The sequence below is a fragment of the Punica granatum genome, chromosome 5, assembly GCF_007655135.1.
Source record: "Punica granatum isolate Tunisia-2019 chromosome 5, ASM765513v2, whole genome shotgun sequence".
Classification (NCBI taxonomy): domain Eukaryota; kingdom Viridiplantae; phylum Streptophyta; class Magnoliopsida; order Myrtales; family Lythraceae; genus Punica; species Punica granatum.
The window spans coordinates 11,262,608-11,283,751 of NC_045131.1; the positions used below are offsets into that span (position 1 = coordinate 11,262,608).

General features: G+C 39.7%; 3 protein-coding genes across 3 annotated transcripts; 1 reads left to right on the forward strand and 2 right to left on the reverse strand.

The window, feature by feature from the left end:
- Positions 1-2,021: 2,021 nt before the first annotated feature.
- LOC116206582 lies at positions 2,022-3,042 on the forward strand. Its single transcript, XM_031539346.1, has one exon. The coding sequence runs from the start codon at positions 2,227-2,229 to the stop codon at positions 2,803-2,805; it is 579 nt and encodes a 192-aa protein (XP_031395206.1). The 5' UTR covers positions 2,022-2,226; the 3' UTR covers positions 2,806-3,042.
- Positions 3,043-4,411: 1,369 nt separating this feature from the next.
- Positions 4,412-5,679, reverse strand: LOC116209539 (ethylene-responsive transcription factor RAP2-3-like). The gene is made up of 2 exons (XM_031543195.1): positions 5,380-5,679; positions 4,412-5,287 (listed from the first exon to the last, which is right to left on the reverse strand). The coding sequence occupies exons 1-2, from the start codon at positions 5,543-5,545 to the stop codon at positions 4,749-4,751; spliced, it is 705 nt and encodes a 234-aa protein (XP_031399055.1). The 5' UTR covers positions 5,546-5,679; the 3' UTR covers positions 4,412-4,748.
- Positions 5,680-8,976: 3,297 nt separating this feature from the next.
- Positions 8,977-11,110, reverse strand: LOC116208970 (exopolygalacturonase-like). Its single transcript, XM_031542547.1, has 6 exons — positions 10,571-11,110; positions 10,314-10,442; positions 10,122-10,198; positions 9,591-9,902; positions 9,275-9,503; positions 8,977-9,198 (listed from the first exon to the last, which is right to left on the reverse strand). Exons 1-6 carry the CDS (start codon positions 11,108-11,110, stop codon positions 8,977-8,979), a joined length of 1,509 nt encoding a protein of 502 aa, XP_031398407.1.
- Between the last annotated feature and the right edge of the window lie 10,034 nt (positions 11,111-21,144).

Genomic DNA, 21,144 nt, shown 5'->3' on the forward strand with positions numbered 1-21,144 from the left:
CATAAGGTCGAAGTTATGCTTTTTTAGCTTTTTCATAGCCAACTCTAATAATATTCCTCGTAATTCGGTCGATGCGTTACATTAAATCATCCAATAGTTTAGTCGAAAAGTTACGTCTTTTCAATATTATCAAATCTGATCCAAATAAGGTATCACGTAATTCGTTGATACGTTATGCCAAATGATTCGATTGTTATAGTCAGATTATTTCCAGAAAAATACTGTTAGCCCAACTTTTATTTGGAAAAATTACAAGAAATCTCAAACTAGGAGTACTATATATACAAATTACAGTACATGTAATATTCTTTTTCAAATTTTAGTCCGTGAGTGCGGATTTTTTTAATCTTGGCCAGACAATGTATTGTTGTGACTTATTTGATATAACGAGTTAAATGACCCCATTAATTGACCAGTTATTCTCTATAAAAAATATAATATCATATTTTACATCTATATGAGCATAAACTTTTCTCATTTTTTCCTAATCACTATAAGATTTGACATTATGTATTTCACTATAACCTCTCTATCTATTTAACCTTTTTTTGAAGGGTTATACATATCTTATACTTTATTTTTTTAATAAATATTCATTCACATAGGCGGACTCTTTTGTCTTTATTGTATTTTTCTTAAGAAATTATACTAATTAAATATATACGAAATTTAAATAATACTCTTTTTTCTCTTTTTATCCACATTGGAAAACACAACAATGAAAATGATCATTATTAATTTATTCTCATAAAATTTATAAAATGCAAACATTTTTATGTTCTTAAAATCCATCATGTCTCCCTTTACTTAATATTATTTATTCGCACTTCTCTTTTTGAGAGCAAAACTATAAAAAGACATATCATATATGATAACATAATACCATCTTTCGAAAAAAAATTGATTATTTACTGTCGATAGAGGTTCATAATTTTTAAAAATAAGTAGTTTTATTATTAGTTTCTATTTCAGTTATTGTAATCGAATTGGGGGCTTCTAATTTGGTTATTTGGGAAATTAGAATCGATTTTTTTTAAACAACATCAACAATCGGATTCCATTTTCGATTTCAGGAGATTCCATAACAAATCAAACGGCCGCAAAATCCATCCTTGAAAAACACATTTTTGATATTCAACATTTAGTATTTTTGTTACATTATCAGATCAACTTTTTGTAATATGGGTTCAACCATAAAAAATTAATAATTACAACTTACAGGCACGTAGATTGGATCCGACAAACTTTACGCTGATAGTTCCTTCATATCGGATTATGGTATATTTGTATTAACATGTATACTTACACTCAAAGGAAGGAATTAGGGATGATGGTAATTGAAAAGACTGAGATTAGTCTTCGCTACTATCAAGCATGGAAAGCTACGGGGATGGACCGGAGAAGTAGTGGGCCCACTTCAATATTTGTTAAAACTACCAGTCAACGAGGGCCCCAAATAATTAATTTCATGGAATTTCGAGTCGTTTCTCAGATGCCAACGGCCGACATGCATATTTATATCTATATCTATACTTGTACATATATATGAATGTAATTATTGCCTATACTTTCTCGAAACGTCCTCTCTTCAACTCCAACGGAGAAATACCGCTACTAAATGAACTTTAGCAAAATACTTTTGTCAAAACTAGTCTAGTATCTCGTCTGCTCTCGATGTTTTCTCTAACGATCCCTATGGTCTCCACCTCCCTTCGTCGAAACCGGACCTCCTCCTATTCTCATACATTCTTCATCTCATTCTCCTTTCACTTTTTAGTTTTATATGAACATATTTTGCCTTTTTTCCCCCCAATTTTTTTTCCCAATATTGATCATACAAGATCAATATTGGGCCTGTACATTGTGGGCCTCAGTTGATGAAACCCATCAGTTCGGCCCAGCCCATACTCCCAAAGCCCACATCGGTTTTCCCCTTTGACCCGCCACCGCCAGCTCTGCATATTGACCACGTGTCTCTTCTCTCCGGTCAAAGTTCGCACGACGTCGCATCATTTATCCTCCCACCGGTCATCGTCTTCCACGGAACCAAAATCCGCCAGCAAGCAAAGCACGTTTGTTCTTCACTCGTTCTCCTCCTCCTTCCTTCCGTCCCGGGGCCGTCCCTTTTCCCCGGGGAAATCGCCCCGACAAAACCTAATTCTCCCGTCCTCTGTCTGTAATCAGCCCAGAAGATCTTCTCGATCGCCGGAACCCGATCTCTCCGCCATGGATCTCCTGCTCATGACCGATAATCTGACGTCAGCCGCGGCGCGAGGCCTAGGGTTCGCAAACCTCATCCTCCTCCGCCGATCCATGGCCTCCGTCTCCCTCTCGGAGCCCTCCACCGACCAATCGCCTCCCGCCTCCTCGCCTCTCCAGATATCGACCGCTATCTTCCCGCCCGTGCAGTCGAACTCCTGCAAGACCCTCCCTCGGAGAATCCTTCGGAAACGGCGCAGCACGAGGCGGATTTCCTTCTCCGGAGACGACTCGGACGGCGTGGGAGATTACGCGCCTTACGGAGATGACAGCGCCGGCGGATATGGTCCGTTCGATGGAGGGTCTGGATTCTACGGTGGTGGCAGCGGAGGTTGGAGTTTTGGCGGGTACGGTTCAGATGACTCGTCTTCCCGGTCACACCCAGGTTCGAGGTTTGCTTTCGATTTCATTTACGAGGTCATATGTTGGATTGCGTTGTCGAATTGTGTGCACTTCGCTTTCAAGAAAGTGGTGAGGATTGCGGCCGATGTGGTTGCCGATGCGGGTAGAGGGAAGGTTCCGATTAGACTGACAGCAATGTGTTAGGCATTCTAACATTGCCGATGAATGTGATTAATCGGATGAAAAATTTATTGCTGATATCAGCATCTAAATGTGGATATTGGGCTGGGTGTGCTCATGTCATAGTTCGTATGTAAATAATGTATATATTGCATATTCAATGTAACCCGTTGTATGATTCCGTGTCGCTGCAGACTTACTCCGTCGATGATCTGTATATAATTCAGTCGATCAATTGATCGGTTCATTGAGCTGAGCTGATGATTCTGCTATTGATTTGTTTTAGTTGGTAAATTGGGTTGGTTCATCGGCCAAAATCTATGTCGATATACATGGAAACTCGATTTGCTCCAGGTCCGTGTTAATGGTGCAGTTTCTCGATGAAAATGATGGACTTCAAGGTACTTTGTTATATAAACAATTGTGTTCCATGCGGGTCTTCCATTGTAGGCATGGAAGCCAGAGGGCTCATGCATCGGTTCAGTTCACATGATAATTAGATATTGTGCCATCTAGAGGACAAACGAAGTGGGGGTGAAGCTGAAGATGTGTACCAGCTCGTTTGGCTGGTTTTAGAGTCGGTTTTTAAAATTTGAACTCTAACGTTAACTCTACACACTGCACAACAAAAATCAACAATGCAATTATTACCTTTTCTCTTTTCGTCAATTTTTTTAATCATTCAATTTAAATTTTAATATTAAATTCTCTCAATTATTCATTATTTTTTAACACTTTTTCTCATAATTCAACGACGCAATCATTACAACTCAGTTAAAATCAAAACTCAACTCTAAAACCAAACACACTGGTAGATGCCCTTTTAGTGAACACTTTTATAGTTCTCGATTGTTCGGGGTCCAGACCATTGGATTGGCGACCGCACCCTCTCCCATTCCTTTCTACTAGATGGAAGGTTTTCCCATCCCATGGTGGTGCGGGTGCCCGTTGGATGGTTCAGCCCCGGGACCGGAAGGGCTTTCCATTTTAATTGGCGATGCAAAACAACAGTTGCTAAGAAAAAAGAAGAAAAAGAGTGGTCTGCATTGTCAGGTGCACCGTTATGAATGGTCACATGAGACTATCAAGATTGTCTGCGGCAGGCTTTTGAGTTTCAACGGGACAAGGAGATCTTTTACTGTCGTCCTGCTTGAGACTTGTAATGCAGTTCATAGCGTCAGTTTTGCCGAAAGCACCTTTAATACATGTCAAAAGGGGCATCAAATCGACCGATTCAGATTGTCACGGGTTGTCAGTGTCACGAGACATGAACTTTCTTTTCTGATACGGTGTTGGGGTAATACTCAAGTCTTTCCAGATTCCCTTTGGTTTCTCACTTTCTGTGCAGGTGCGTGATGTATTCCTATACCATATCCGGTTTGAAGTTCCGCATTTCTTCGCATAATGTGCTTCAGAGAATACGATCGACAGCTTATTCGATACGTTTGCGAGTAGATAGGCATCCAACGTCTCGTGTCAGGAGATTCCATGACTTTGAATTTAAACGGTGATCGTGTTTTGACCCTTCTATACCTTGAGCTTTGAATAGAGCAGCCTTATTGGTTTCACCCGATTGATCCCACGGTAAACGCGATTGTGATTGACATTATTATTAGGACACAGGGAAAAATATACCCAACAATAATCTTTATATATCATAATAATACGGATTCATATCATTTATCATATTAGTGAGGTTCGGCTACAGTACATGCACCGACAGGTCCTAGCATAATCCAAGGTTTGGGAACCGAACAGAAAAAAGCGGGCAGAAAACGACAAACGCCTGGATGCATGTGAACGTGACCACACGCCAAGGCACCTGATTAGTTAGTAATTATTATCATTATTATTCTATATTTACGGTTAGCTACTCTTCATTAATTATACTTTAGGCCCCCAAACTACTCTGGTTTTCCGGTATTAGTCCCTGATCAGTACAGGAGCTGGCTGTCGTCACTACTGCACTAGTGCTGGCGGTGAGTCCCGAGGTCTTCCAGCATCCACAGCTCCTCCGCCAGCTCCCTGCCGCCGCGCACCGCCTCCGCCTCGGCCAGGCCCAGGAATGTCTCCAAGCTCGAAATCTGTTCCTTCAGCTCAGGCGCCCAGTTTGCGTGGTGCCGATTAGAGGGAGCCGGCTCCGGGTGGACGCACCTCCGTTTGGCCGGTGGCGGGTGGTGGTGGGGCTTGGCCTGGAGCTGAGGAGGGGTAGGAGGAGCAGGAGGAGCAGGAGGAGGAGGAGAAAAGTTGAGCTTCGCCTTGTCCCCGCGGATGCGGAGGGCGGCGCGGTCGTAGGCGAGGGCGGCCTCCTCGGCGGAGTCGAAGGTGCCGAGCCAGACGCGGACGCCCTTGTTGGGGTCCCTGATCTCCGCCGCCCACTTGCCCCACGGGCGCTGCCGGATCCCTCTGTAGACGTTCTTCCCAGCTCTCTGGGCACGGCCGCCCTTCCCATTCTCGTCCGCCACGTGGCGCGCGGCCGACTTCCGATTCTTCTTCGCTTTCGGCACTAACATCCAAAATAGAAATCAATAAGGGAAAAAAAAGGCATATGGGATTTGTTTCAATTTCAAAACATGAGCTAAAAAGAAGAGTTGGTACCTTGGGCATGTTGGGTGGCGTTGTGAGGGACATCGGCGCCGCCGGAGGAGCCCAGGCCGAGGAGGTCCGAGATGGCGTCGAGGTCGGACCAGAAATCGTCTCCGCCGGCACATCGTCGGCCGCGTCTTATCTCGACGAAGCCGGAGATGATCGCACCTCCACACATTGTATCCTAGCTAGTTTGAGAGGGAGAGAGAGAGAGAGAGAGATGACGAGGTGAACTACTAAGTGACAGAAAGTGAGAAGGAGAGGAGACTGTGAACGGTGAAGTGCGGATTTATAAAGCAGATGGGCCACTTTCTTAATAGTCAGCAACTGACAATTATATATATACATAAATACTAGACATTAACCCTGAGTACGCACGGCTAAATCATGTGATTTGTTAATAAAATAAAGTAAAATAGTATTTCATTCCCATTTGATCAGTTAAAGTGTGATTTTTCGGTAGTATCAATTAAAATGTGAAAGTAAAAACACATACATTCAATTATAACGTGAACTTAAATTATATCGTGAACTTAAAAAGCACATATCTAGCACGGATTTGAATGGGAAAAGAAGAAAAAGGGCCGGGAATGGCGGAGATTTTATGGATGAGAGGTGAGAGAATGAGAGAAAAGAGAACGAGGTAAACAAAAGGGGATTGAAAATTGAGTGAGGATTATTTGTGTGATTGTATTAATATAATCTCATTTTAGTAGCTTATACAAGTTGGATTATACCAAGTATATGTTTGGAAAATAAAAATTAGAGTAAATATGTAATTTGGTCATTGACTTTGGTAGTTTGCATCACTTAAGTCCCTGACTAATTTTTTTACATCAATCAAATACAAGACTTTTCCATTTTGTATCAATTTAATCCTCATTACATCATTTAGATCCCTTAGTTTGAAAAATTGCATCATTTTGGTCCGCGAGAAACATGGGCTCCATCTTCTGGGCCCGGTGTCACATCAGATTAGTCCCTAACCGTTGGTTTGCTTGACGGTGCATAAGTCTGTCAACTATTAACGGGCCTACTGGATGTAACTGCTGAGCGGAAAGAAGTAACCTTTTATTACTTTATTTAGACTTATATCACATTAGTCCTTGTTCATATATATATATATATATATATATATTCCTTTTCATTATCCTTTTTCTTTTTTACTCTTTTTCCACCTAGAATGAAGTCGTTTTGGCAGCACATCTCAAAATCACGTCATTTTGATACATTATATCGGTGTATTTATTAAAAAATTAATCTTAAAAAATATAAAACTAAATAAAAAAAGACTTCTCCTTCCTCCTCTGGTTCGCCGGAGCTTCGACGAACCACAGGAACCCGTCATGCCATGCTAGGTCTCGCAAACTCAAATTTGGTTTCGCACTAAGGTCGTGAACCCAGATCCGGACTCGTCGAACCAGGGGCTTTTGACCTTGGATCGACATGCCCCTGGAAACGCATGTGTTGCCTTTTGCTATGGCATCACCCTTAACAACCGTAAGGGCGACTGTAGCAATGGTGTTGTTATTTTTGTGGTGGTACTGGTTGTGGGGATCGTCCCCAGAGTGCTCCAAGTCCCGGGGGTAGGGTTAACGCGCCTATGGCTCCGACGCGTCCCTAAAAGGGTTAATGTTGTAGGTCCAATAGTATTCCCCGTACAGGACCTTGAGCTCCTCAATGTGGGCCCAGTAATGGTCATGGTAGCATTGGGCAAGCTACTTCAGGCGGGGGCATTGGAGGTGAAGGACTTCAAGGCGCGTAAGGTGGGTGGCGCGGTACAGGGCCAAGACATCGGGCGACGGCAAGAGGAGGTTGGACTCAGCGGCTGTGGGGGGACGGTCAGGGTCGAGATCAGGGTTAGGGTTTGCATTCGAGGGGTTAGGGGGAGGATTGTGGGTAAGGTTTTTGGAGAAAGGAAAAGGCTAAGGGGTTCTAGGAGGGGCCATATTGGCAATGGAGACCATGAACTATATGAAATTTTGGGAGAATCAGAGGAAGAGGAAGATGAACTATTGTTTGTCTTCTATTTTCTTTTTTGTTTGAAATTTATTTTTAATAAATAAACTTTTAACTATACTAAACGACGTCATTTTAAGTCATTTTTATTTGTAGGATTTTGTAGGTGGAAAAGAAGGAGAAAAAGAAAAAGAAAAATGAAGAAAGAACTATTTAATGTAACGTTGGACCAAACTGATGTAATAATGATTCCTTATTTAATGGTGTCAACTGTCAACATTATAGTTAACAAAATGCAGTAAGGGACGTAAATGATGTGATAAAGGATCAAATTGATGTAATCAGAGAACCAAATTGATGCAATTTTACTAATTGAGGGACCCAAATGATGCATCAATGACTAAATTGATGCAATTTTACAAACTTGGAGACCTAAATCATGTAACGAGGATCAAATTGATGCAAATGAAAAAGTCAAGGACTCAATTGATGCAAAAAATTACTCAAGGACTGAAGTGACGCAATCTGTCAAAGTTAGGGACTAAATTGCATATTTACTATAAAAATTACAACAAAAAGTATACTCTATTATGTGTATATATATATATATATATTGTTATTTTAAGGAGGCCTCAATTGGTCGAGATCATGGTACAATAAAACAATATTAAATGGTTGTCACTCATTGAAGTAAGATAAACAAAAAGAACGAACCAGTTATGAGAAGGTGAATATCTCCCTCTTAATATCATATATTAATGCAACACGTTTTTGTGAGTTTTTAGGAGGGTTGTGTGCAACTCGAGTTACTTATCACTATGTTATCGGTCCTTGCAATAAATGATAGAAATGAATTTGGTATTACTTTCGCGGTTCGCCAGCCCAAAAAAAAAAACTTAAAATTGTTAATATTATGTCTCGCGTCAACACCATATCATATGTTATTCATAATTCTCTTTTCATGATTTTTATCCAATCTATTCTCATTCTCATCCTCGTGAAATCAGTGTCATTCTCTTATTTATCACTGACACAGAAACATCAACATGCATGTTAGACGGATCGCGAGTTGCTGATTTCAAAAAGAGCCGATTGTGAGTCTATTGTCGAACTTCTGAGACTAGTTAGTTCGCAATTATCATGTTATGCACATAATAAGATTCAAGATGTCCCATTTTATATGTCAAAAGTACGTTAGACGGATTGCTTGGTATCATAAATAATAAGATTCAAAAGAAAATTTTGTTTATATGGGCTTCGTTTGGCCCAAAATTTCAGCCCAGTAAAAAGTTTTGGACCCAAAAACAGGATGGGCCTATCATTAGGTCATCATCAAAACGATTTTACCATTATCCGAAGAAACACATAATAATGATTTCACCAAAAAAGTGGGGACAAAACGAATACATAAGAAGAAGAAAGGGAAACCTATAAAAAGAAAGGACAAGAAAGAGAAATCATCCAATACCTTAATGGGACTGCATGCCATTATAATCCTCGATACCGTTAGATCAACACTTATTGAAAAGTTTCATGCTCATTCAATTATTTTAGGAGTTAAAAGGGACAATCCGACTAAGGGATTATAGAAATTTCCACAAGAGAAATAAGAAAATCTCACTATAAAAAACTGAACTCTATATCATCCAACTAAAAATCAGAATTGAATATCTCAAGACTCTCAATGCTCCCCTCGATATTCAACCCGCCGGTCCGAGCAGTTTCGCTCGAGTTGGAGCTCAAATCGATGTTGAAAAGCGAGATGTTTTCGCAAGCAACCGCACGGCTGCACAGCAGGGACACTGCATACTTGGAGGTGTAAGTGCCACTGATGTTCTTGAAGAGCAAGTTGCTAATCTTCACTTGTGAGGGCTGAAAAAGCAAACCAAAAAAGTAAAAGGCCAAGGAAGAGCATATGTTCTCTCATGTTCGATAATTAAATCACTACCTTGTGAGTCTTGCAGGTACCCGAAGGGCAGTATTCCTGGTCTATGATTATCGGGTTTGAGACATTGTCCATGATAATGTCCTCAAACACTATGCTCGAGGCAATGCTCCTTGAAGACCCCGGCCACGTTTTCACTCTGGCCCCGTTCTGCGTCCCACTGATCTTGCAGTTGCTTATCTTTATCATCGCCACATTTTCCTCATGATCGTTCTTCCCCAGACTTCCCACACTGCATAATCATGAACATAATGCCCTTATAATGACGGTTTGCATAACATGTAGATATAGGATCTGAGGCCTGAGACAAAATAGGTACCTAATTCCATGGCCAGGCCCGCATTCGATGTCTGTGACTGTTATATTGTTGCTTCCTGGCCCAATGGAGACACAGTCGTCCCCCACTCCGATCCTCGAGGAGGATATGCTGATGTTCTTGGAGTGACTCACATGAATTCCATCCGTGTTTGGGCTATCTCCAGGAGCCGTTATGTTGACGTTATAGACATGGATGTTGTTGCTCCTATATAACCCAATATGGAAGCCTTTGCTGTTCAGCAGCGCCATGTTGTTGATGGTCCCACCAGACACATTATTGAACTTCAATGTCTGTCCGAAAAAGCCGTGGAAACTAGAATTTACAATGCGGGCATTAACCAGAAATTGCAAGGATTCACACAATCGGTATAAGAAACTAGATATATAAATTCCGAGGGATACCGATCAAAACATTGTGCAGTCAAGAAATCTGTCTGGTACAAGATGTTGATATGAAAACGATTAGTAAAAAACCAATACATACTGATCCAATTAGAATAAAATAAATCAGATAATTTTCATGGAATGTTACCGAGGGAATGCCGTTGCACCTGCTGTGTTTACGACAGATTTCGCCCCAGGTTTCCTCTCCTTGTCCATCCAAAATAGCTGTCTCGATTTTACCGGTTATGTTAACCCCACGCAGGTTTCTGAAGACTATCCAGTTCATGGTCTTGGAGGAAATGAAACGGCGCGGGGCCCTTAGAGTCCCTTGGATATCTACCTTTGGGGACTCGCCCTTGTGGCACGGACCTTGGAGTATCAGGTGACCGACGAAGAATGTCCCTGCCGGTATGAAGACAGCTGATTCCCCTGGGTGGGAACACGCTTCCTCCCATGCTGATGAGAATGCCTGAAAATTCATGCGGACAAATGGAACAATGCTTGTAAATCCCTGAGATCACACATTCTGTTTTTAATCGCTATTCATCTATGTAAAGATAGAGGAAATGAACATGGTTTAAAGAAAAGTAAATCTACAGTGGTGCTGTCGGTTTTCCCATCCCCAACTGCTCCATAATCCTCAACATCAAATATCCCTCCTTGTGGTGTTGGAGCTGGACCGGGTCCGTGATGATCCACCGATGGGCTTGGAGCTGGAGTTGGAACAGTTCTGTGATGAACGACTGACGGGCTCGGTGCTGGAGCTGAAACATTACCGTGATGACTGATTGAAGGGCTTGGAGATGGAGATGGAGCTGGAACAGCTCCATGGTGATTGACTGACGGGCTCGGAGACGGAGCTGGAACAATTCCGTGGTGATTGATGGATGGGCTCGGAGATGGAGCTAGAACATTTAGGCTCGGAGATGGAGCTGGAACAGTTCCATGATGATCGACTGATGGGCTTGCAGCAGAAGCTGGAATAGTTCCATGATGATTGACTGATGGGCCTGGAGCTGGAGTTGGAACGGTTCCGTGATGACCGACTGACTGGCTCGGAGCTGGAGTTGGAACAGCTCTGTGATGATTCACTGACGGGCTCGGAGCTGGAGCAAGTGGATGATCGGCGAGTGCCATGAGAGAAATAACGAATGCCGTAAAAATTCTCAATGCAATTTCAGTTTTCATGTTGAATTGATAGCATAAAACTGAAAGTTCACTCTCTAAATTCGATGGATGAGAATTTATAAACAAGAACCTGAAGGGGTTGCTTAAATTCATATGTTGTTAACTCTGAAATTTAAGTTTTTGAACAGTTACTGCTTGCTTCCATGGAGTTTTTGCTTTATTCATTTACTACTTCAAGTTCGGCTAGTAAATTCGTTTGAATCTTCAAAAGAAGGATTCATCAGAATTGCATAATAGAAAAGGAAATGCCAGAAGGAACTGATAGGACGCAAAGGAGTAGTATTCTGCTAGGTTGTTACCCGATTACAAGCTCATTTTAAGACTATCACGACTCACATTATTCTTAGCACCATTTACCAGTTCAAATAAGAACATGTGCTTAATTTGGAGAGATAGGCTATCGACCTATCAAAACCAACCGTAATCAATACTGGTGATTCCACCATAAAACTGAGCTGCCTTGAAGTTATCTATATCCGTAGCCTCTGCTGCCGGGACCCTGTTTCCGTACTGTTCCTGAGGTGGGTACTGGACCTGATAAGGTCCCAGTGTTGGGATCCCTCTCCTTCTAGGAGGATTCTGCTGCTTCGCTGGGAAGAGGTGGCTGAACTGGAAGTTAGGATGTGGTCCCGGAGGTGGAGGAGGAACAAACAGCTGCTCAGGGACTTGGGAAACTGTGGTTCTTCGGAAAGCCAAATAAGGGAAGGGAATTGTCTCCAGGGGTACTTCTTTTTGGTAGTAAGGATAACGCTTCTCCTGAGGAGCTAGGACAGCCCGATCGTTGCCAAAGAAACTATCGGTGGCCTCAAAACCTGCTTGCCCAATTTGATAGAGCTCTTTCTTCGTTGCCATGGAATGATCTCCCTGGAACTACTAGAAAACACTGTTAATGTTGTAGTGGCTTAGATTCAGAGTAGTTTCTTGCCTATGTATTCCTGGCAAAATATTGTTGAGGGGGAGCCTCAATTTATATGGCAATCATGAGAATCCCTTTTTGGGACTGATTCCTTAATTGCTGGGTACGTAGTTCAGTTAGGAAAAGCAGTGTAAACACGCACATCCATGAGCAATACCAGGATGTTTTTTACTCATAACACATCTTAAATAAAATGGAAATTGTGACTGATTCGTCTAAATGAGTTAGTCATGTCCTATCCATGAGCAGGCATCGATGATAATCATTTTTTAAACGAGCTAGTCATGCCCAAGCCATATGGCTAGTAGATGTGATGCAGCGTACACACGAACAACCTGTCATAGATCCGTTGATTCCGCAGAATACCAGAACTATGACCTTCAATTTTCTATTGATTCTTTGAATTCCTAGGAAATTGGTATCCAACTCGAATCAAATCCGAGAATGGGCGAAAGAGCACTGTAGCTCTAAACTTTATTAGATGATCAAAGACAACAACTGTTAAACCTAGGGTTTACATCGCTTAAATAGGATTAAAAAGGCCTAAATTACATGAAAGACATAAACTTTTTCTAAAATTACAAAAACGCCCAAATAGCATAAAATGCCTGTTTGAGGCCCTAAATGATGGAATTCGGCTTAAATCTCGTCTTTTCACGGTTGTGAGTTGTGTTTCGGAGGCCATTTCCCTCGAGACAGGGTCGTCAGAACTTGTTTATATCGAGGTACCGATTTGTTACATCTTTTGCCGCATCAAGATGACTTTTACCTGTTTCAAGATTATAATCATTTTTATCAAATCGCTTCTATCTTTCTTCATGGAAAATTCACGCAAGATCATGTAGTCGGATCGATTCTTCTCCATTTGGTACATGTCCGCCTTTAATGCCCAAGCATATGGTTCGTAGATGACTTTTAACTGCTTCAAGTCATTGTATCGAATCGCTTCTAACTTCCTTCCCCGGAAAATTCGCGCAAGATCATGTAGCTGGATCGATTCTTCTCCATTTGGTACGTATCCACCTTTGAAGAAAGCTGATTTCCTTTTGTTATTAAATAAATAAATGTTTCAGATAAACAAATGCAGTGGATTATTAATGATCAAATCATGGATTAGTGATTCCAATATACTTCGCAGATTCTTTGTTCTTTTCTCATTATCCCCTTCTAGCTAACTCCCTTCCTAGATAATAGATTTTTACTTGTCCAAGGAAGTTTCGAGCCCCAAGCATTTACACATCTGATCCGAATTACCAAGTCTTGGTCTTGGTCTTGGTCTTCTTGGACCCTGTTTCCGTTGGCAGGCTTTGATGAAAGAGCTCAGTTATATATATATATATATATGATTAAATTCTCATGGTAAAAAAGAGGATTATGCTCGTGGGACACACTCTTTCTTCCCACACCGCGAGGCACATGTCGAAGAGATAAGACCTAACTCAGTTTCTTCTGCTAATTTGTTAGATCAACTTGACTTGCTATTCACAAATTGATTAGAAAGGCAAAACATAATGTTTATTGCAATGATGCCATTTCCCCACTAATCTAGTTCATGTTAGTCTATTTTTGCCCGTTCAGATTTCAGAATATTTGTACCTGAACTGCTGCTAAGTCGTAATGTCGTAAAATTTGATCAGTTATTTATTACGAGCTATATTAGATGAAAGAAGCTGGCATACAAGCAATTCTGCTCATCAATATACGTGGAACCTTGTAACAGTTAATTCTGTCATGCATCCTCTAGATACGATTTTTTTTTTGTCTGACCCGGAAAATTACGAGAAAATAGAACATTGCAGAACCAACAGTCCCTAAAGAATATTGAGTGCCATAGATATATGTCAAATTGCTTTCTCAAAATTGATAATAAGGAAAGAGCGCAGAACAGTTTCCAAAAGAAAATTCATGCGTCTCAAACCAGTCAAAAAAGACTTTCTAGCCAGCAATGGGAATTTTAAACTGAACTTTTTAATGACTGAAAGTGCGGTTCTTAATGACAGCTCGGCTTGTTACATATTGTTAAGAAAAAGGCTCGGGGCCATACTTTGAAGTCCCAAGGGATCAGAAACATATATATGTTAAGCATCAAAAGGGAAGACTCATTTTGATTAAGCTGACTAAGAAGTAACCACTTGCAATGGAGTCGGTATCTAAGAAAAGCATATATAAGGGTGTATGGGACCTGTTCTAACCGACTTGATATGATCCTTGATTTAGATAAGGCTAAGGTCGCTGATTCATTTCCCTTTCAATTCACAGTATTGATGATATTTTCTTCCAAGTGAATAAGGGGCCGTTTGGATTCAGAATTAAAGTTACTTTGATTTTGATTTTGATTTTGATTGTGGAAAATGACAAATGAGATGTGATTATAAATTTGACTTGAAAAACGTGTGTTTTTGTTGTGTAGTGTGTTGAGTTAAAGTTAAAGTTAAAATTTTTGAGTTGGGAAATATGTATTTTTGTTGTGTTATGTATCAAGTTAAAATTAAAGTTAAAGTTAAAGTCATAATGCTGCTAGGGTAGGCTTGTACTATTAAGAAATGTTCTGTACTTATTTGCTAGGACCAAGCTCTGGAATCGCCCTAAGCAGCACAATAATAATGTTATCTTAGCTACTTCAGTTCAGCTATGGCAGACCTACCTTAGCTAGTGTCTCCAGTATATCTCTATGCGCTTGTTCCAATTCTGCATAAACCAACTTGGGGCTGGCATTGCCTGATCTTAATTGAAATGCAAGCGTTCGCCAACTATTTGGCCAGAGTTGAGGCTAAAGACGATGCTCTTGGCAAAAGTAGTGTTGCCACCGTTGATTTTTTGAGGATTCTTTGATCCTTGAGACGACTTCATAACACTTAGATGGCAAAAGAGGTCACTAGTCGACCATCTTTGGTACATATTGTTGTCGCAGCATCCGTGAAAGCTAGAGCTTTTAGATAAACAGCAGAACTCTTAAATGTATGAGGGCACAGGTCCAATCGGTAATTAGAATGACATAGCAGAGAAACAGTGATTAAGGGCGCAGAGTAGTGATTTACCATAGATTATTAATAATTCATAAGTACATCTAAGTCGTACTAGTACAACTCACATTCCTAGTGCTATGCCTGTACATATAGGAATACAGTATTTAATTATGTTCGGTACATTGGGACCGTCGTAAATCTTAATTGATCCTGGTGCATCCGGCATACAACTGAGCAGCGTTCTGCCTCCTTTGCAGCAGGAACACAGGCCAACACCCTGTCAATTGCCTTGAAAACCTTCCTGCTCGATTTTTGAAGGATCTTCCTTGGGTGCAATGAAATGAAATTAATGATTTCCTAGGATCAGATAGTAGGTTTAGGAGTGGTTCTTGTCTGTATTTGTCGGCCAAAAATGTCCGGAGAAGCTAAGCCTTAATTTGTACACCCAAACTTGGCAATCAAATTCAGGACCATATCCCATTTTCAGCTTAATTCAGTTAGGAAAAGTTGTATGGATAGACTACTGAACTTTTCCTTCTGAATAGTACAAGGCTATCTTTCACCATGCAACACAATACACAGTTTACAGAGTCATGTAACCGGTCACTCACTTTAGAGACGTTCCATCATGTCCAAGGTATGGTTTTGCCATGTTTATTTTCTGTCACACCCCATTTTGAGCAACTGGAATGTGACTGGCCGCTCACTAAAAGGTCAAGACAAACCTCATAGCAAGTGAAGCCATGAAGCCATCTAGCAATCTACTTTACGGTCACTAATATCCTGCTGGTAACGGTCACTAATGCCAATTTATATCCCGCTGACAACGGTCACTAATAGTATCGCGATACCTGAACGTAATAGACAGATGAGCCTTTATAACAGAATAAAATCTAGTAATTCGATTTTCGATAAATCACATGATCTTGAATACCTCTAGGTCATTATAAATATGCCAATAATCCAAATATGTTCAAAGGTACTTCAAATATATTTTCAATAATCATAAATAATAATTCCATTTCCAGACAATTTCATACACTCAAAAGAATATCATAAGGCATACTTGAACCAATTTCAGTAAAATTAATATCATATGCCAATAAGTTTTGATACTTGATCCTAATTTTAAAAATCACAAATCATTTCATGCTCAAATAAAATAATTACTTTTTTTTTTAATATTATAGCATTTCACATAATTCGATAACATGCATAGAAATTCTATGTCGTTATTTCGCAAATAATAGAAATAAGTCTGGATTACTTACCTCGACTGCCTCTGAGCTATCAACTCACAGATGAAGATCCAAATAAGGAGATAAACCTATAATCGAAGTATTATATCACTACTGATATTCAACTTCTAATGTAAGTAATGGTCCGAAAACTCCCCGAAGTCGAAAAGCTCAAATACCCCTAATTGCCGGCAAAGAGTCATAGCTCGATCTAAACAACCTAATATGTTCGAAAGCATAATTTATCAAGATCCAGCACTTCAAAATACTTTTATGGATCAAAATCCAGATCTCTAAAAAATCTCTTTTTCGACTCAAAAATACTGAATTCAACTTATAAGATATCAAAAACACACATTTTCAATTCAGGACTTTTTTTTATTAGAAATTTCTAGAAATAACCACACTGTAACATAACGTGTAATTCAGTCCATACGAGACAAAAAAATACGACTATTTTCATTTATTTCCAAAAAAAGGTCAAATATTTATCATTTCAGAAAATTACCAGAGAATTACAGAAAATAGGAAATCGAAATACGAGTTTGTACACGGAAAAATCATCAAAAAGGGACAGGAGCGCGTCACACAGCCTTCTCGAAGTGGCTGTGCTCTGCTGCATCGAGCAGTCTGAGCAGCTTGCCAGGCAAAATTCGAGTAAGTGTTTCTCTCTCTTCAGAGCTCCGAATTCATCATTCTAGGCGCCTATGTAAACCTCTAATAACAGACACCAGCATAGAATCAAATTGAGATCCAGAAAACAAAGAAAACAAGTCGGAAAAACAGCTCGAAAACCACCTTTTGTCACGTTTGCAGAAATTTTAAAACACGATAGTTCTCAAAAGACTCAACTAAATTCGATTATGTAAAATCCTGTAGAATCCTAAGGATCAATTTCGATCAGTAAATATAGCTATGATGACCTGCCATTAACGACCCTCTAAGCTTTCCTCTCTCTAAATACTTGTAGAACCACGCCAGAAACATTATGAACAATCTATAAACAAGACGGAGAGCTTACCAAACGATTAAAATAACGTTCCTAAGGTCGTGAGACCTCTGCCTAATGGTCTGAGCCTCTGCCTCCAGGGTCACCAGGTCACTTCGTCTCTCTTCGTCTCCTCTCTGACTCTTCTCCTTGTTTCTGCTCTCTGTGTCTCGGCTGCAGAGTGGAGAGAGAGAAAATGAGTGCTGAAATGAAATTATGGCCCTCCAACGCTGTCATTGAACGTTTCTTGAAATGGTTAATGCCTTCTTGATATTTTCTCTGGCGATTAGGAGATGTTCACAGACTAGTATGGTGAATCAAATCGGAGTTTGGAAAAGCACTGACTGAATTAAAATTCCAGGAGGCGTTCAATTGTGATGGCTTAATTAAACGGAAATAAAATAAAAGCCTAAGGAAGAGTAATGTTCCATGATCTTGAACACTAAAAGTTTGAAGCATTGCTCCGTGAGGACCCCAGCCATGTCTTCACTGTCATCGCGTTCTTCGTCCTGTTGATCCTGCAGTTGTTCACTTTTATCATCACCAGATTCTCCTATGGCAAACTGATGGTTGACTCTCTGAGATTGATGGATGAAATTTTTATAAGCACGAACTAAAGGGTTGCTTATTTTCGCATGTTCATTGCCTGCTTATGCAAAAGTTTCCTTGCACAATGCTTGCTCTAATTTACTATTTCAAGTTTGGCTCGTATATTCGTCTGAATCTTCAAAAGAAGGATTCATCAGAATTGCATAATAGAAAAGAAGATAACAGCAGGAATTGATAGGACGCAAAGTAGTAATATTCTGCTCGGCTGTAACTTGTTTACGAGCTCATTTTAACACTATCATGAGTACCCGTTATTCCTAGTACCATTTAATGGGTACATATGGAAACTTGGTGCTTAATATCGAGACATATAGGCGATCGACCTATTTAAGCCGACCGTAATCAATCCTGGTGATTCCACCGTACAAATGAGCCGCCTTGATGTTATCTATAGCTGCTGCCTCTGCTGCAGGAACCCAGCCTGCAGGCCCGTTACCGTATATTTCCTGAGGTGGGTACTGGACCTGATAAGGTCCTGGTGGTGAGAATTCTCTCCTCTCCCCCATTCTTTTAGGGGGATTCTGATGCTTTACTGGGAAGAGGCGGCTGAACTGGAAGTTATGTGGCTGTCCAGCAGGTGGAGGAGGAGCAAAGAGCCGCTCTGGGCCATGGGAAACTTCAGTTCTTTGGTAACCAAGTAAGGGGAGGCAATTGTCTCCAGGGGGACTTCGTTTCGGTGGTAAAGAGAACGCTTCTCTTCAGAAGCTGGGACGACAGCACGCCGGAAGCCAAAGAATCTATCAATGGCCTCGAAACCTGCTTGCCCAATTCGATAAAGCTCTTCCTTTGTTGCCATGAAATGCTCTCCTGGGAGCTAGGAAGAGACTCTGTTTGTAGTAGTGTCTTAGTAGACTAGGAGGAGTAGTGTCTTGTCTATGTTTTCCTGGGAAAAAATGTTGAGGGGGAGCCTCAATTTATATGGCAATCATGAGAATCCCCTTTTCGGGACTGATTCTTTCTCTAGTTCAGCCGGGAAAGCAGTATAAACACACAAGGGAACATTATAAACAATACCGAGAAGTTTCTACTCATCATAAATAACAATGCCATGGACGGCATTATTGATTCCTCTAAATGAGTTTTGTCTAAGCCATGGACTGGGTATTGACAATATTTAATTTCTTAAGCGACTTATAGTCATGCAGCTGATTGACTGATTCTTTGTTTGGTACATATCCACCTTCGAGAAAAGCCGATCTCCATCATTGCTAAATTAATCGATGTTCCAGATTAACAGATGCAACGGACTAATGTCGATGAGATTATGAACTGATGATTTTCAGTTTGCCTGCTAATATTTGCCCTTATAGATACCTTGTTCCTCTCTCATTACCTCCTTCCAAAATAATAGATATGTAGTTGTCCAAGGAAATTTTAAGCCCAAAGCATCGTCCAAAAAGGGGAGGATCGCTAAAGAAGTGTAAACAGAAGCGTTCTTTCGGTAGATGTAAAACGCGTCGAACTCGAATTTCCAAGCCTCGGTCTGGGTCTTCTTGGATCGTCTTTATGGGCAGGCTTTAATGAGAGAGCTCGGTTACATGATTTGATTCCAATGGAAAAAGAGGATTCTGCTTGTGGGACCCGCCGTGAGGCAAATGTTGAAGAGGTAAGAACTAACTTGGTTTCTTTCTGCTAATTAATTTGTTAGATCAACTTTAATCATAAATTTTTTTCCTATGTAAACTCTGGTATCCAAAAGTCCAATGGGTCTCGACTAATTCAATTGGAGCCAGGGTCAGTCTATTAAGTGATAAAACTCTCATAGTGTGAATTTTCTCCATTCTCATAACTTCATTTCACATTAGACTTGTTCTTGGAGATTTATTATTGCCCATTCAAATCAGAATGATTAGTATCAAAGAGAGTGTAGCACAACAACATGCGTCTCTCTTAGTAATCAAGAGGTTTCAAAATCGATATTCGTTGTATGACCACCAGTGCTTTTATATTACCTATTAGAATTTCTATTTTTCTGTATTAGCCTCCGAGTTGTTCATCAGTTTGCTTAGAACCTTGGGATAGCTACGATTGCAATGTTAATGAACCGTTGCCAAGCAACTCGGAAGGTATACAATTTTTTTTCTTCCCAATTACATAGATGGCCTATGAGTTTAGCACAAAGAAATACATAAATTTAAATTAAGGGGAAGCTAGTAGCAGTGGTCGAGCTTGGATCCCTCTTGGTTCTTATAAGTCAAGGACATATGCCACTGCAAATGCGTTCTTTTCTCACAAAATACCAGTTGTTAAACAAAAGTATGGTTTATTTCTTATTGGGTATGGAGCCCATGCGTTGTATGGTGTAAAACGTGATCTACTTTATTCCATCATTTTTATTATATTATAAATATGTTTTATATATTTATACTAATACAAATGGTGGAATGATAGACAGTCACTTATTAAAAAAAAAGCGTAAGTTACAATCATTTAAAAATATACTATAAAAAATGTATATATATATAGATGATAACTCGAGGTGGTTGAATTTCAGCAATAAGGCAAGAAAAAATAATAATTAAGTGGATAATTGCAGCAGATGTATCGATAAAATGTGAATTATGTCTTCAGAAAGCAGTGTTTTTCTAATAACGAAATCGATCACAATCTGTGAGTAATATTTCTTATTATGATATGGAGAGTTGGAGATGGAGACAGTTAATAAATATCACAAAATATTGTATAACTATAATGTCCTATCATTATATATTAAAATTAAAAATTAAAAATTTGAAAACTAAAGTATCAAAACATTCCAAAAATTAGAAAAAGTTTAAAAAATCATAGTTTATTTAATAATCTTATAAAAAGAAAAATTATATATTCTTTATATATTTAACTAGGCAAGAAGGCCCGCGCTTCGCGGCGGGAGACAACAAATTCAATTAGGTATTATTTGAATCAATTATAACTAATTCAACTATATGAATTAGCTTATTTATATGCTTAATTAGTAAGAAATATTATTATTACACTTTTATCATGAGTACATATTATGATTGTGGTCTTGAATTATCTTATTAAATATTATTGCACTATATTTCATAAGGCATACATTATATGTGTATGAACTATAAAATCCTACTCACAGGAATAAAAAATTTTACAATTGCCAAAATTCTCAATTTAGATACTTGAGTTTATTGAACAACATCACCGCTTAATCAAATGTTTTATATGAGATTGTCAATAACTGGGTTACTTGTGGAATAGTAGTAATGAGTACTCTGTATATGTGGAAATCTTATATTAACAAGTGAGAAAAT